This window comes from Tamandua tetradactyla, chromosome 5, assembly GCF_023851605.1.
Source record: "Tamandua tetradactyla isolate mTamTet1 chromosome 5, mTamTet1.pri, whole genome shotgun sequence".
Lineage (NCBI taxonomy): Eukaryota > Metazoa > Chordata > Mammalia > Pilosa > Myrmecophagidae > Tamandua > Tamandua tetradactyla.
This window is the reverse complement of record NC_135331.1, coordinates 2,778,910-2,792,717: the sequence shown is the minus strand read 5'-3', so window position 1 is coordinate 2,792,717 and position 13,808 is coordinate 2,778,910. Positions and strand designations below refer to the sequence as shown.

At 37.6% G+C, this 13,808-nt stretch overlaps 1 protein-coding gene across 1 annotated transcript in view; it reads right to left on the bottom strand.

Annotated features, from left to right (window-relative positions):
* Positions 1-12,177: 12,177 nt before the first annotated feature.
* Positions 12,178-13,808, bottom strand: part of RIMBP2 (RIMS binding protein 2) — a 97,321-nt gene continuing 95,690 nt past the window's right edge. Inside the window, exon 20 of the mRNA XM_077159543.1 lies at positions 12,178-13,687. Coding sequence (XP_077015658.1) covers positions 13,499-13,687 — 189 coding nt within the window. The 3' untranslated portion in view covers positions 12,178-13,498. The remainder of the gene's footprint in view (positions 13,688-13,808) is intronic.

Genomic DNA, 13,808 nt, shown 5'->3' with positions numbered 1-13,808 from the left:
TTCCAAGTACTTATGACATTCAATCAAACTATCTACATGAGTTATATTAGGAAATGCTCTAGTCAAAATATAAATTTTGTAACAAACATTTTTTGCTTTAGTCTCACACATAAGGTGACATTTTAAAATATTAATTACAATCTATTTTCGGCACCCTGCAATAATGACATTCCTTTATTCTTCCTCATGCAAAAACATTTTTAAAATTTGTACATTGTACATTTCACTATTGTTATATACCCTAGGCATTCCTAGATTATACCATCTCAATCTTTAACATCTATCTATCTTTCTGATTTCATTTATGGCCCCAGCCCTCCTCCATCATTCTCACATGCAGCTTCATTCAGTGTTTTAACATAATTATATTACAGTTAGGTAGTATTGTGCTGTCCATTTCTGAGTTTTTGTATCCATTCCTGTTGTACAGTCTGTATCCTTTCAGCTCCAATTACCCATTATCTTACCCTGTTTCTAACTCCTGCTGGTCTCTGTTACCAATGACATATTCCAAGTTTATTCTCGAATGTCGGTTCACATCAGTGGGACCATACAGTATTTGTCCTTTAGTTTTTGGCTAGACTCACTCAGCATAATGTTCTCAAGGTTCATCCATGTTCTTACATACTTCATTAGTTTATTCTGTCTTAGAGCTGCATAATATTCCATCGTATGTATATACCACAGTTTGTTTAGCCACTCATCTGTTGATGGACATTTTGGCTGTTTCCTTCTCTTGGCAATTGTAAATAATGCTGCTATAAACATTGGTGTGAAAATGTCCGTTTGTGTTTTGCCCTTATGTCCCTTGGGTAGATACCTAGCAATGGTACTGCCAGGTCATATGGCAATTCTATATTCAGCTTTTTGAGGAACCGCCAAACTGCCTTCCACAGTGGTTGTACCATTTGACATTCCCACCAACAGTGAATAAGTGTGCCTCTTTCTCCACATCCTCTCCAGCACTTGTCATTTTCTGTTTGGTTGATAATGACCATTCTGGTGGGTGTGAGATGATATCTCATTGTGATTTTGATTTGCATTTCTCTAATGGCCAGGGAAGTTGAGCATTTCTTCATGTACCTTTTGGCCATTTGTATTTCCTCTTCTGAGAAGTGTCTGTTCAAGTCTTTTTCCCATTTTGTAATTGGATTGGCTGTCTTTTTGTTGTTGAGTTGAACAATTTCTTTATAAATTCTGGATACTAGACCTTTATCTGATATGTTGTTTCCAAATATTGCCTCCCATTGTGTAGGCTGTCTTTTTACTTTCTTGATGAAGTTCTTTGATACACAAAAGTGTTTAATTTTGAGGAGCTCCCATTTATTTATTTCTTGCTTCAGTGCTCTTGCTTTGGGTGTAAGGTCTATAAAACCCTCCAAGTATAAGATTTATAAGCTATTTCCCTACATTTTCCTCTAACTGTTTTATGGTCTTAGACCTAATGTTTAGGTCTTTGATCCATTTTGAGTTAACTTTTGTATAGGGTGTGAGATATGGGTCCTCTTTCATTCTTTTGCATATGGATATCCAGTTCTCTAGGCACCATTTATTGAAGAGACTGTTCTGTCCCAGGTGAGTTGGCTTGACTGCCTTATCAAAGATCAATTATCTATAGATGAGAGAGTCTGTATCTGAACACTCTATTCAATTCCATTGGTCAATATATCTATCTTTATGCCAGTACCATACTGTTTTGACCACTATAGCTCCATAATATGCCTTAAAGTCAGGCAACGTGAGACCTCCGACTGCATTTTTTTTTCCTCAGTATACTTTTAGCTATTTGGGACACCCTGCCCTTCCAGATAAATTTGCCTATTGGTTTTTCTATTTCTGAAAAGTAAGTTGTTGGGATTTTGATTGGCATTGCATTGAATCTGTAAATCAATTTAGGTAGAATTGACATCTTAACTATATTTAGTCTTCCAATCCATGGACACGGTATGCCCTTCCATCTATTTAGCTCTGCTGTGATTTCTTTTAACAATTTCTTGTAGTTTTCTTTGTATAGGTCTTTTGTATCTTTAGTTAAATTTATTCCTAAATATTTTATTCTTTTGGCTGCAATTGTAAATGGAATTCGTTTCTTGATTTCCCCCACAGGTTGTTCATTACTTGTGTATAGAAACACTACAGATTTTTGAGTGTTGATCTTGTAACCTGCCACTTTGCTGTTATCATTTATTAACTATAGTAGTTTTGCTGTGGATTTTTCAGGGTTTTCGACATATAGTATCATGTCGAAACAGTGAGAGTTTTATTTCTTCCTTTCCAATTTTGATGCCGTGTATTTCTTTTTCTTGTCTAATTGCTCTGGCTAGAACTTCCAACATAATGTTGAATAACAGTGGTGATAGTGGACATCCTTATCTTGTTCCTGATCTTAGGGGGAAAGTTTTCAGTTTTTCCCCATTGAGGATGATGTTAGCTGTGGGTTTTTCATATATTCCCTTTATCATTTTAAGGAAGTTCCTTTCTATTCCTATCCTTTGAAGTGTTTTCAACAGGAAAGGGTGTTGAATTTTGTCAGATGCCTTTTCTGCATCAATCGAGATGATCATGTGGTTTTTCTGCTTTGATTTGTTGATATGGTGTATTACATTAATTGATTTTCTTATGTTGAGCCATCCTTGCATACCTGGGATGAATCCTACTTGGTCATGATGTATAATTCTTTTAATGGGTTGCTACATTTGATTTGCTAGAATTTTGTTGAGGATTTTTGCATCTGTAGTCATTAGAGAGATGGGTCTGTAGTTTTCTTTTTTTGTAATATCTTTGGTTTTGGTATGAGGGTGATGTTGGCTTCATAGAATGAATTAGGTAGCTTTCCCTCCACTTCGATTTTTTTGAAGAACTTGAGAAGGATTGGTACTAATTCTTTCAGGAATGTTTGGTAGAATTCACATGTGAAGCCATCTGGTCCTGGACTTTTCTTTTTGGGGGAGCTTCTTAATGACTGATTCAGTTTCTTTACTTGTGATTGGTTTGTTAAGGTCATCTATTTCTTCTCGAGTCAGAGTTGGTTGGTCATGCCTTTCTAGGAAGTTGTCCATTTCGTCTACATTGTTGTATTTATTAGCATAAAGTTGTTCATAGTATCCGGTCATTACTTCCTTTATTTCTGTGGGGTCAGTGGTTATGTCTCCTCTTCCATTTCTGATCTTATTTATTTGCGTCCTCTCTCTTCTTCTTTTTGTCAGTCTTGCTAAGGGTCCATCCGTCTTACTGATTTTCTCATAGAACCAGCTTCTGGTTTTATTGATTTTCTCAATTGTTTTCATGTTCTCAATTTCATTTATTTCTGCTCTAATCTTTGTTATTTCTTTCCTTTTGCTTGCTTTGGGGTTAGTTTGCTGTTCTAGTTCTTCCAAGTATACACTTAATTCCTCTATTTTTGCCCTTTCTTATTTTTTGATATGGGCATTTAGGGCAGTAAATTTCCCTCTTAGCACTGCCTTTGCTGTGTCCCATAAATTTTGATATGTTGTGTTTTCATTTTCATTTGCCTTGAGATATTTACTGATTTCTCTTGTAATTTCTTCCTTGATCCACTCGTTGTTTAAGAGTGTGTTGTTTAACGTCCACATATTTGTGAATTTTCTGCACTCTGGCTATTATTGATTTCCAACTTCATTCCTTTATGAGCTGAGAAAGTGTTTTTATGATTTCAATCTTTTTAAATTTATTGAGACTTGCTTTGTGACCCAGCATATGGTCTCTCTTTGGAATGATCCATGAGCACTTGAGAAAAAGGTGTTTATCCTGCTGTTGTGGGGTGTAATGTTCTATAAATGTCTGTTAAGTCTAGCTCATTTATTGTAATATTCAAATTCTCTGTTTCTTTATTGATCCTCTATCTAGATGTTCTGTCCATTGAGAGTGGGGAATTGAAGTCTCCAACTATTATGGTAGATGTGTCTGTTTCTCTTTTCAGTGTTTTCAGTGTTTGCCACATGTATTTTGGAGCATTCTAGTTTGGTGCATAAATATTTATGATTATTATGTCTTCATGCTGAATTGTTCCTTTTATTAATACATAGTGTCCTTTGTCTCTTTTAACTGTCTTAATTTGAAGTCAGATTTGTTGGATATTAGTATAGCTACTCCTGCTCTTTTCTGATTGTTATTTGCATGAAATATCTTTTCCCAACCTTTCACTTTCAACCTATGTTTGTCCTTGGGTCTAAGATGTGTTTCCTGTAGACAGCATATAGATAGGTCCTGTTTTTTCATCCATTCTGGCAGTCTGTGTCTTTTGATTGGGGAGATTAATCCATGAACATTTAGTGTTATTACTGTACATGCAGTACTTCTGCCATTTTGCCTTTTGGATTTTATATGTCGTATCTAATTTTCCTTCTTTTTACTTTACTCATAGTCTTCCTTTCTACACTCTTCTCCACACCTCTCTCTTCTGTCTTTTCATATCTGTCTCTAGTGCTCCCTTTAGTATTTCTTGCAGAGCTGGTTTCTTGGTCACAAATTCTCTCAGTGTGATTTTTTTGTCTGAGAATGTTTTAATTTCTCCCTCATTTTTTTTTTTTTTTTTTTTTTTTTAAAGGAAAGACAGAGAGAAGGAAGGAAGGATAGAAGGAAGAAAGGAAGGAAGAAAGGGAAACATTTTTAAACATTTTCTTGTTTTTATTGTATTCTGTTTCTCCGTTTTTGTTACATGGGCTGGGGCCGGGAATCGAACCGAGGTCCTCCGGCATAGCAGGCAAGCACTTTGCCCGCTGAGCCACCGCGGCCCGCCCTCTCCCTCATTTTTGAAGGGCAATTTTGCTGAATATAGAATTCTTGGTTGGCAGTTTTTTGGCTTCCCTTTTATGTGATGGATTGCCTTTCTCTTGCTGCTTTCAAAATTCTCTCTTTCTCTTTGACCTCTGACATTCTAATTACTAAATATCTTGGAGTATGTCTGTTTGGATCTAGTCTGTTTGGGGTATGCTGCACTTCTTGTATCTGTAATTTTAAGTCTCTCAGAAGAGTTGGGAAATTTTCAGTACTAATTTCCTCCATTAGTTTTTTTCCTCCTTTTCCCTTCTCTTCTCCTTCTGAGACACCCACAACACGTATATTCATGTGCTTCATGTTATCGTTCAGTTCCGTGAGTCCCTGCTCATATTTTCCCAATATTTTCTTTTGCTTGTTGGATTTCAGATGTCCTGTCCTCCAGTTCGCTTATCCTATCTTCTGCCTCTTGAAATCTACCATTGTAGGTTTCCATTGTTTTTTTTTTTCATCTCTTCTGTGGTGTCTTTCATGCCCACAAGTTCTGTGATATGTTTTTTTCAGACTTTTGATTTCTTCTTTTTGTTCAATCCTTGCCTTATTTATATCCTCCCTCAATTCATTGATTTGTTTTTTTTTTTTTTTTTTTTTTTTTTTTTTTTTTTTTTAAAGGAAAGACAGAGAGAAGGAAGGAAGGATAGAAGGAAGGAAGGAAGGAAGAAAGGGAAACATTTTTAAACATTTTCTTGTTTTATTGTATTCTGTTTCTCCGTTTTTGTTACATGGGCTGGGGCCGGGAATCGAACCGAGGTCCTCCGGCATAGCAGGCAAGCACTTTGCCCGCTGAGCCACCGCGGCCCACCCCTCATTGATTTGGTTTTTGATGAGGTTTTCCATGTCTGTTCGAAGATTCTGAGTTGTTTCAAGTCTTGTATCTCATTTGAATTGTTGGTTCGTTCCTTTGACTGGGCCATAGCTTCAATTTTCCTAATATGATTTGTTATTTTTTGCTGGCATCTAGGCATTTAATTTCCTTAATTAGTTTATTCTTGAGATTGTTTTCACTTTTTTAACCTAGGATTTTCTTGCTGGATGAATTTGTTGTCTGTCTGTTGACATTCAGTTCAGCTTATTCTGGCCACTAGCTTAGGTTTTTTTTTTAACAGATCAAAATCGTTCAGTTTTTGTTTTCTTGTTTCTTGCCCTGCCTGTATGGTGCCTTTTTCCCCCCACTTAGGAGGGTCTGCTTAGGTATTATAGACTGCAGTTGGATTTTTTCCTATACCAAACTGGCCTCCTATCAGGGGGAAGGAGTCACCTGCATTGGTTTTCCTGAGGGTGAGACCCAGCAGGCTGAAAGACTTTTCTTTGAAGTCTCTGGGCTCTGTTTTTCTTATCCTGCCCAGTATGTGGTGCTTGTCTGTCTGCAGGTCCCACCAGCATAAGATGATGCAGTACCTTTAACTTTGGCTGGGTGTGTGGTGGAGAAGAGGAGAGGTTGTGGGCTGGCTTTAATCGCTTCAGTTTTCCAGACCCTGAGGTCTGAATTCCTTGAGGGAGGGAATCCACCTGCGCTGGGCCCCACCCCTCCTGTGGAGAAGGCACAGCCTCCAGACAAGCTCTCAGACAAGCTTAATTGTGCCCATGCCTGGGGCAATTGGAGCCTGAGAAGCTTTGCAGCTGTATCCAAAGAGCAGTCAAGCAGTAGCAAGCCACAAAAAAGAAAAAAATCCTTTTCAGAGCAGGACCCCTTTTCCTCATGTTTGCTAATCAAGAGCTTAAGTTGGTATGTTGTTTTGTGTATCTCCAGGTCCTGTGTGCCTCCTCCTTTCCTTCAGGGCCCAGACCCTTTCAAGAATTATGGCTATCCAATCCAAAAAACCTCTGTTTTTTTTTTTCTTTTTTCTGTCAGCCCTGCCCACTCTGTGCCAGGGCAAAAACCAGCAACCTCAGCTTTTACTTGCCTATTTTTAGTAGTCAGAATTTGTTAATTAATTCCACAATTGGAGCTTGGTTGAGCTCAGCCCCTGCTGCTGGTAAAATCTGTCTCCTTTCCACTCTGGGAACCAACCTGAGAAGGAGGGGCACCGGCCACCGCAGCTTCTTGGGGTTCTCTCTGTTCTGGGTAGGCTCGCAGCTGGCCCAGCTTGTCCAGACTTGGGTAGGCTGTGTGTCCGGTCACTGACGTGGACCCAGCAGTCATTCTGTACTGTTCCTGGCTATTTCTAGCTGCTCTGGAGGACAAACTAAATCCCACTCCTCACTAAGCCAGCACCTTGGCCCCAGCCCCGCACAAAGTCCCCTCAAATGTATTTTTAATGTGACACAAGTAGAATCAGCATATACCACAGCTTGTTATTGCAGAGACATCTGTATTTGAAGAGCTTGTGGATGGCTCTTTGACTGAGTGGCTCACACGTCTAATCGTTCAGGCCAGCACATCTACTCACCAGTGCCACTCTGAGTCCAAGGCTCTGCGTCAGTTGGTTGGATGGTATCCGGAGGCTGCAAGGCACTGTGTCTGCTGTAAGACTGTGCTTCTCTTCTCCTCCCCCCCATTTTTAAATTTGCACTAACCCAAAATTGCACTATTTGTTAAATTAATTTTGTATCGATATATGTATTACACAATCACATACGAAAGTAATGGTTCATGGTATCATCATATAGCTGTCCATTCATCATCACAATTGCCTTTTTTTACTTTTTTGTGAAAAACAATACATTTCAAAGCACACCACAACAATTGTGGAACAGATTTCAGAGTTTGGTATATATTACAATTCCACAGTTTTAGGTTTTTACTATTAGATGCTCCAAGACACTGGAAACTAAAAGAAATATCAGTGTAATGATTCAGCCATCATATTCATTTGTTAAACCCTACCTTCTCTGTATAACTCCACCATCACCTTTTATCTTTCTCCCACTCTTCAGGGGTATTTTTTCTAACTTTTTTAAGTTGGAAGGGGCTGTTGATAATATGGAAGAGGGAGATGGAACTGTCTGATGTTCTGGAGAGGCTGGGCCCTCTAGGTTTCAGGACTTATCTGGTCCAGGAATCCATCTGGAGGTGTAGGTTTCTGGAAAGTTACCCTAGTGCATGGTACCTTTGTAGAATCTTATGTAACATCCTAGGTGTTCTTTAGGATTGGCAGGATGGTTTTGGTTGGGGTTTGGCAAGATATGATAGGTAGCAATGTCTAATTGAAGTTTGCACAAGAGTGACTGCCAGAGTAGCCTCTTGACTCTACTTGATCTCTGGAAGCCACTGATACTTTGTTACAGCATTTCTTTCCCACCTTTTGGTCAGAATGGCATTGTTGATCCCAGGGCAAAAACTGCACTATTTTTGCCAGATGACTGAAATATATTTAAATAATAAATCTCATCTTTAAAATGTGTACTTTTCTTCACTTTACCAGTCTTACTAGATTTCCGTTTTCCAGATGAAATTATCTGCATTTCTACAGCTAAAAACAGTTCAAAATCTAGCACTGCTGTCAGTGCTACTTAAGTTTAGGTTGAGAAAGTTAAGATTTGATTCCCACGTACTCTTAGATCCTCCCATTTACCTGTTGGAGCAAAGTCTAGATAGTCTAGATGTCAGAATGTATTTGTTTCTTTCCATCTTTTAAGACCTGAGGGGCTCAGAATCGGGCTGATCATAATCCTTGGTTCATGAGAATATGGCATTGACCTGTGGATCTCATTTTCTTTAATAAACACCCTTGAGCCCACATCCCAACCCCGTAGATAGAAGATCCGTGAGACATCCACCTGCCCACAAGCATTACCGCTTCTGCCTCTCCTCTCTACTGCCACAGTGGCCAGGAGCCAACACGCCATTGCCTTGCACAGTAACAAATGATTTTACCAAATGGAGGTTTATGCCAAAATTAAATTCTGACTTCTAGTTAGTTTTGGCCTTAATAAAAAGGGTAACATGTTATATATATTTAGTTTTTCACTGAGCATATTGCTTTACTTATTATTTTTATTTACTGATACATTGTAACACAAATCTATAATTTATTTTCATTGTCGTAAAATATTAAATTTTATGAGTATACTACAATAATGTTTATCCATTTTCCTATTGATGAGGATTTGGGTTCCTCCTAAGTTTTTGCCAATCCAGGGTAATATTATGAACATTTACATATACTGCTCTTGTTTTACATGTGGAAGGGTTTCTCTTATATTTATATATATATATATACTTTAGGAGTGAAATTGCTGGATTTTGGAGTTTGAATGGTCACCTTTAGAAAATGACAGCAAACTGTTTTACGAAATCCCATGCCAATTTAATCTCAGCCAGCCATGTCTAAGATATTTTCATCTGTATCCTCTTCAGACATGCTAATTTTTACCTTGGGAAAGTTGTAAAATGGGATTCCATTGAGGTCCTGATTTGCATCTTCCTCATTACTAATGAAGTTGAGAAGCTCTCTGCTCTGTGTGTGTTAAATCCTGGCCAAATGCTGTTTTGTGAAATGTGTTTGCCCATTTCTCTCTGCCCTGGTAGTTTGTTCTTATTTAGAGGAATATTCTCAGTATTATTGGTACTAACCCTTTGTCAGTCAGAGTATTGCAAATACCTTCTTTCAAGTTTTTGGTGTCTTTGTTTCACTTTCTTTAAGTGCCATTTGAAGAATGAAGTTCTCAATTTTAATATATCCAAATTTATCAATTTTTGCTTTTTGTGTTTTCTTCAAGAAAGTTTGTTCTACCCTAAGGTCAAAGGAATGTTAAGCTATATTTTCTAGTAAAAATTTAAAAGTTAACTTCAAATCTTTAAACCCTTAATTTCTCAGGAGTTGAATTTTGTGTATGGTGTGAATTTGGGATACTATTTCACTTTTCCCATATGTATGATCATTTTTCAGTCCCACTTATTTAAAGAGTTTCTTTTTTTCTACTAGTGTCACGTAACCTCAGTTCCATATCTGGGCAGGTCAAATTGTCACTGATCAAATTACCTATCTCAGTATCAGTATCACATGTTTTGATGACCGCACCTTCCTAGTTTCTTATATCTGGGAGGGCAACTCGCCCCGCCGCCCCACACACCCCATTACATCACAGGAAATTTGAAATCTATTTTTAAGATGCTCAGGAAAACTTTAGGATTTGATTGCATTGTGTTGAAGCCATGTTTATATTTAGGGGGAAGGGACCTTTTTATAAAATTTTAAGATTTATCATCCTCCAAATGATTTATCTTTCCATTTATTTGGGTTTTCTTTAATGTCTTTAATCAAATTTCTTCCTTCCTTTCCATCTTTTAAGACCTGAGTGAAAACAGGTTTCATAATTTTCCATGTACTACTATTGTTGTTTTTTTTTGGATAGATTTTCCCCCAAGTGTTAGAGTTTTGTTGCCTTTGCAAACTTTTTTGTTTGTTTGTTTGTTTGTTTGTTTGGCTTGGGCAGGCACCGAAAAACAAATCCGGGTCTCCTGCATGGCAGGTAAGAACTCTGCCTGCTGAGCCACTGTGGCCTGCCTGCAGATGCCTTTTTAAAGTTAGTTTTCTAATTGCATTTTGCCAATATATGGAAATGGAGATTTTGTTCTGTTATATCCAGCCATGTCACTGAACTTTTATTTCTGATAATTTGGATTTTTTTTGTAGTTTCTATGTAGGCGTTTCTATCTTCAGCAGAATATAGTTCTACTTCCTTCTTTCCCATCCCTATGCTTTCACTTTGTTTTTCTCTTCTTATTGCACCAGTTAAGACCCCTTGTATAAAGCTGCGTGGAAGGGATAACAGCTTTTTTCCTCATTTCCAAGGGAATGCTTCCAACTTTTCCTGATTTAAGATTATGTTCATTGTGGGAGTTTTGTAAATACCATTTATCAGGTTAAGGCTATTCCCTTCTATTCATGATTTTTTTCTAAGAATTTTTATAAATAATTTGCTTTGAATTTTACCAAATAATTTTTCCGAGTATGTTGCAATGATCATGTGGTTTTTTTCTCTTTAAATCTGTTAATGCAGTAAATGTTATTTTAACAGTTTCTAATCTTAAACCATCCTTTACGCTTCTGAAATAAAATAACTTAATAATGGTATATTTTTCCCTTGATATGCGGTTTTTGCCTTTATGATAAAATGTGCCTATAATTTTCCATTTTCTTACTTTCCTCGTTTGGCTATGATATTAAGGTACCCTCTTCTCTTAGAATTACTTGGAGGATACTGTCTTTTTTGGACAATTGGAATGCTTTCTTCCTTGAAAACTTGGTAAGAATCTGATATAATGCCATGTGGGTCTAGAGAGTTTTCTCTGTGGAAAAAATTAACCGTGAATTCAATTTCTTTAATATTTATGCTTTTACTCAGGTTTAGTATTTTTCATGAATCATTTTTGATATTTTGATATTTTCCAGGAATTTTCCCCTTCTGAATTTTCCAGTTTATTGGCAGAGGCTTGTTGATAGTATTTTTGTCTTTTAATAATAAGCTGCTTCTATAATTAAGTCCTTTTTTTCATTAATAGTATTAGTGAAATACTTTAGGTCTTTATCATTTCTCCTTTTCTTTCTAATTGTCTTTTTCCTTTTAATTTCTTAAGTTTGACACTTACATCATTAATCCATCTTTTCTCCCTTTAAGGATTGCACCCCTGCATCCTGAAAATCGGTCATGTTTTCATTGTAATTCATTTAATCAATTCCTGAAACATAACTCTTTCTAGAAATACTTTAGGTGAAAACAGTTCAAGATGAATGACATTATGATAGCAAGTATAATTATAAACTCCTCTGTAGCTTTATTAATTATGCATCCTAAACGACATAGTTTTCATTTTGCCACGAGCATGTTGTTTTTTTAATTCCTTAACTTGATTCTCAGTATTGTTGATCATAGTTGATTTAGGAAAAAAATGTTGGTCTTTGAGCTTCCATCCACCTTCCAGTCTGCTTTTCTTTAAACCTTGGCTGATGGAAAGCAAATGCTTATGGCATTCTGGAGAATACTGAGAGCTTCCCTAGTCTCCAGCAGTTAAAACTGTTCAGAATTAAAGATATTTGATTGGAAGAGTTACTGTCCAAGCTTGTTTGGATTCTATTGAAATTTGGCTGTCTACTATGTACTAGTCACCTGGACATGTGAGTGACTCAATCCTGCCTGCATCAACCCTATTATTTGGAGAATTTTAAAATAATTAAAGCATGGAAGACAATTCTTTAGGGTTTGGGAAGCTAAGCTGTATTTTATTGTCTTAAGTTGGTTTAAGTCTTTATTAATACCATTGGAATACTAAATTTGCAGAAGGGAAATATTAACAAACTTAATAATTGAGAATTAAATTATTTTGAAAAAGACTGGGGAAAGGTAGGGTGGTGAGTTTTTTGTGTGCGTATATGTATGCTTATGTGAAAGGGATTGAGTTGTGCTGGTATGAAAAAAGATTCAGAATAAACAGCATTGTATAAAATAACAAATTTTATTTCTATAAAATATTTGTATACTAACTGTACACATGCACACGCCCACACAGTACTTAGCCACACATCGAGTAATTTTCTTTTAATAAATTAACACATATTATAGTACAATTTACAACAGAGTTTCTGAAGACACAATGGGAAAAGCTTTGATCATTCGTTTATAAACCTTCCATAAATTACAAAAGAAAGGCAGTCTGAAAAGTATGTATAAAGAGTAAAAACAATTTACAAGTGGACAAGAATTACAAAATAGTAACCATCGAATTACATCTGCCAGCAACTGTGTAAGTCTTTTGTTCAAATGCCAGTGAAGATGGGTGTGGTATTTGGATTGGAGATGTTTAGGGTGTGGCTTATGCATTATGTGGACTATTTTACTTGTGTGCTGTTCATTGTCCAATAATTGTGTATGGTTTTTGTTTGTTTTTTGCGAGGACAGGCTCCAGGAATCGAACCTGGGTCTCTGTTGTGGCGGGCAAAAACTCTGCCACTGAGACACTGGGGCCTGCCCTGCATATGGGTGTTTCGACAAATAAAGTAACAGGAATCCATATGCCACATAAATCAGACTTAAAGCAATGAAGATTATCAGCTTTCTGGTAGGTTGGAATACCAATACTTTATCAAATCCAATGACTTCCTGTCCTTTTTTCTTAGTGGCTGAATACGTAAACATTTTCCCTGTGTTGCCTGGTTTGCTTCTGTAAAGGCCATCGCCAGTATCTTAAAATGCACAGCCCCTACCGCTTGATTTCAAACCGTGTCAGTGAGGGTGAGGACCACCAAGTGCACAGCACATACAGAGTCTACAACGGGATTTTTATTAGACAGTACAAATCATTGTGCATTTATAAGGCAGAACATCAAGGCGAGTTAAACTAGGAATTTCAAGACCAGAGTTGACTGAGAGTTATGCATTATGAGGCAAGCATTTTGAAAAGGGAAGTTGAGAACCGTTCCTTTGAAGGTGGCTGACAAACGCATAGAGACTGACATGCCAGGTAGGGAGTGTGCTTTGTATAGTCACTGCCCTCCTCTTGGTCAGTAATTCCCACCCGCCACCTCCCGAATCAGACCTTGGACAGTAAGAGCAGATTGGCAACGGAGACTGAGAAAGAGAGCAACAGCGCCTCTTTGTTCTTGCAGATGGTTTAAAGTGGATGGTAGTGCAAAAGTGCATTTCTCTACTGGTGTCAGGGGAGAAGATTGTTTTTATAGGAAGTACTTGAGTCATGAAAGCCCTAGTTTGGAATTAAAGAAAATTACATGGATTTGGAAGTTGTCCAGAAGCACATGAATCATTTCACCGCACCCAGCTTTTTCAGCAGTTTCTTGCCTTTGGAAAGCAGCCCCTTTTTCTTTCTCGAGGACATTTCCCTGCCTCTCCCAGGACTCCCAGAACCCATAGATGATGTAGGTGGCCCCGAATGGAGATGGACTGTGGGGGATGGAGCTCTCCTTGCTGTCCCTGAACCCTCAGGAGGAACCTAGTAGGTACATTGTGAAGTTCATTGAGTGCGTGAGCACAAGCAACATCCATTCACGTGGTGACACCGCCCTGTCCCGCGCCCCCCAGAACAGTAAAGGGCATGGGTAGTTTCTTCTTTC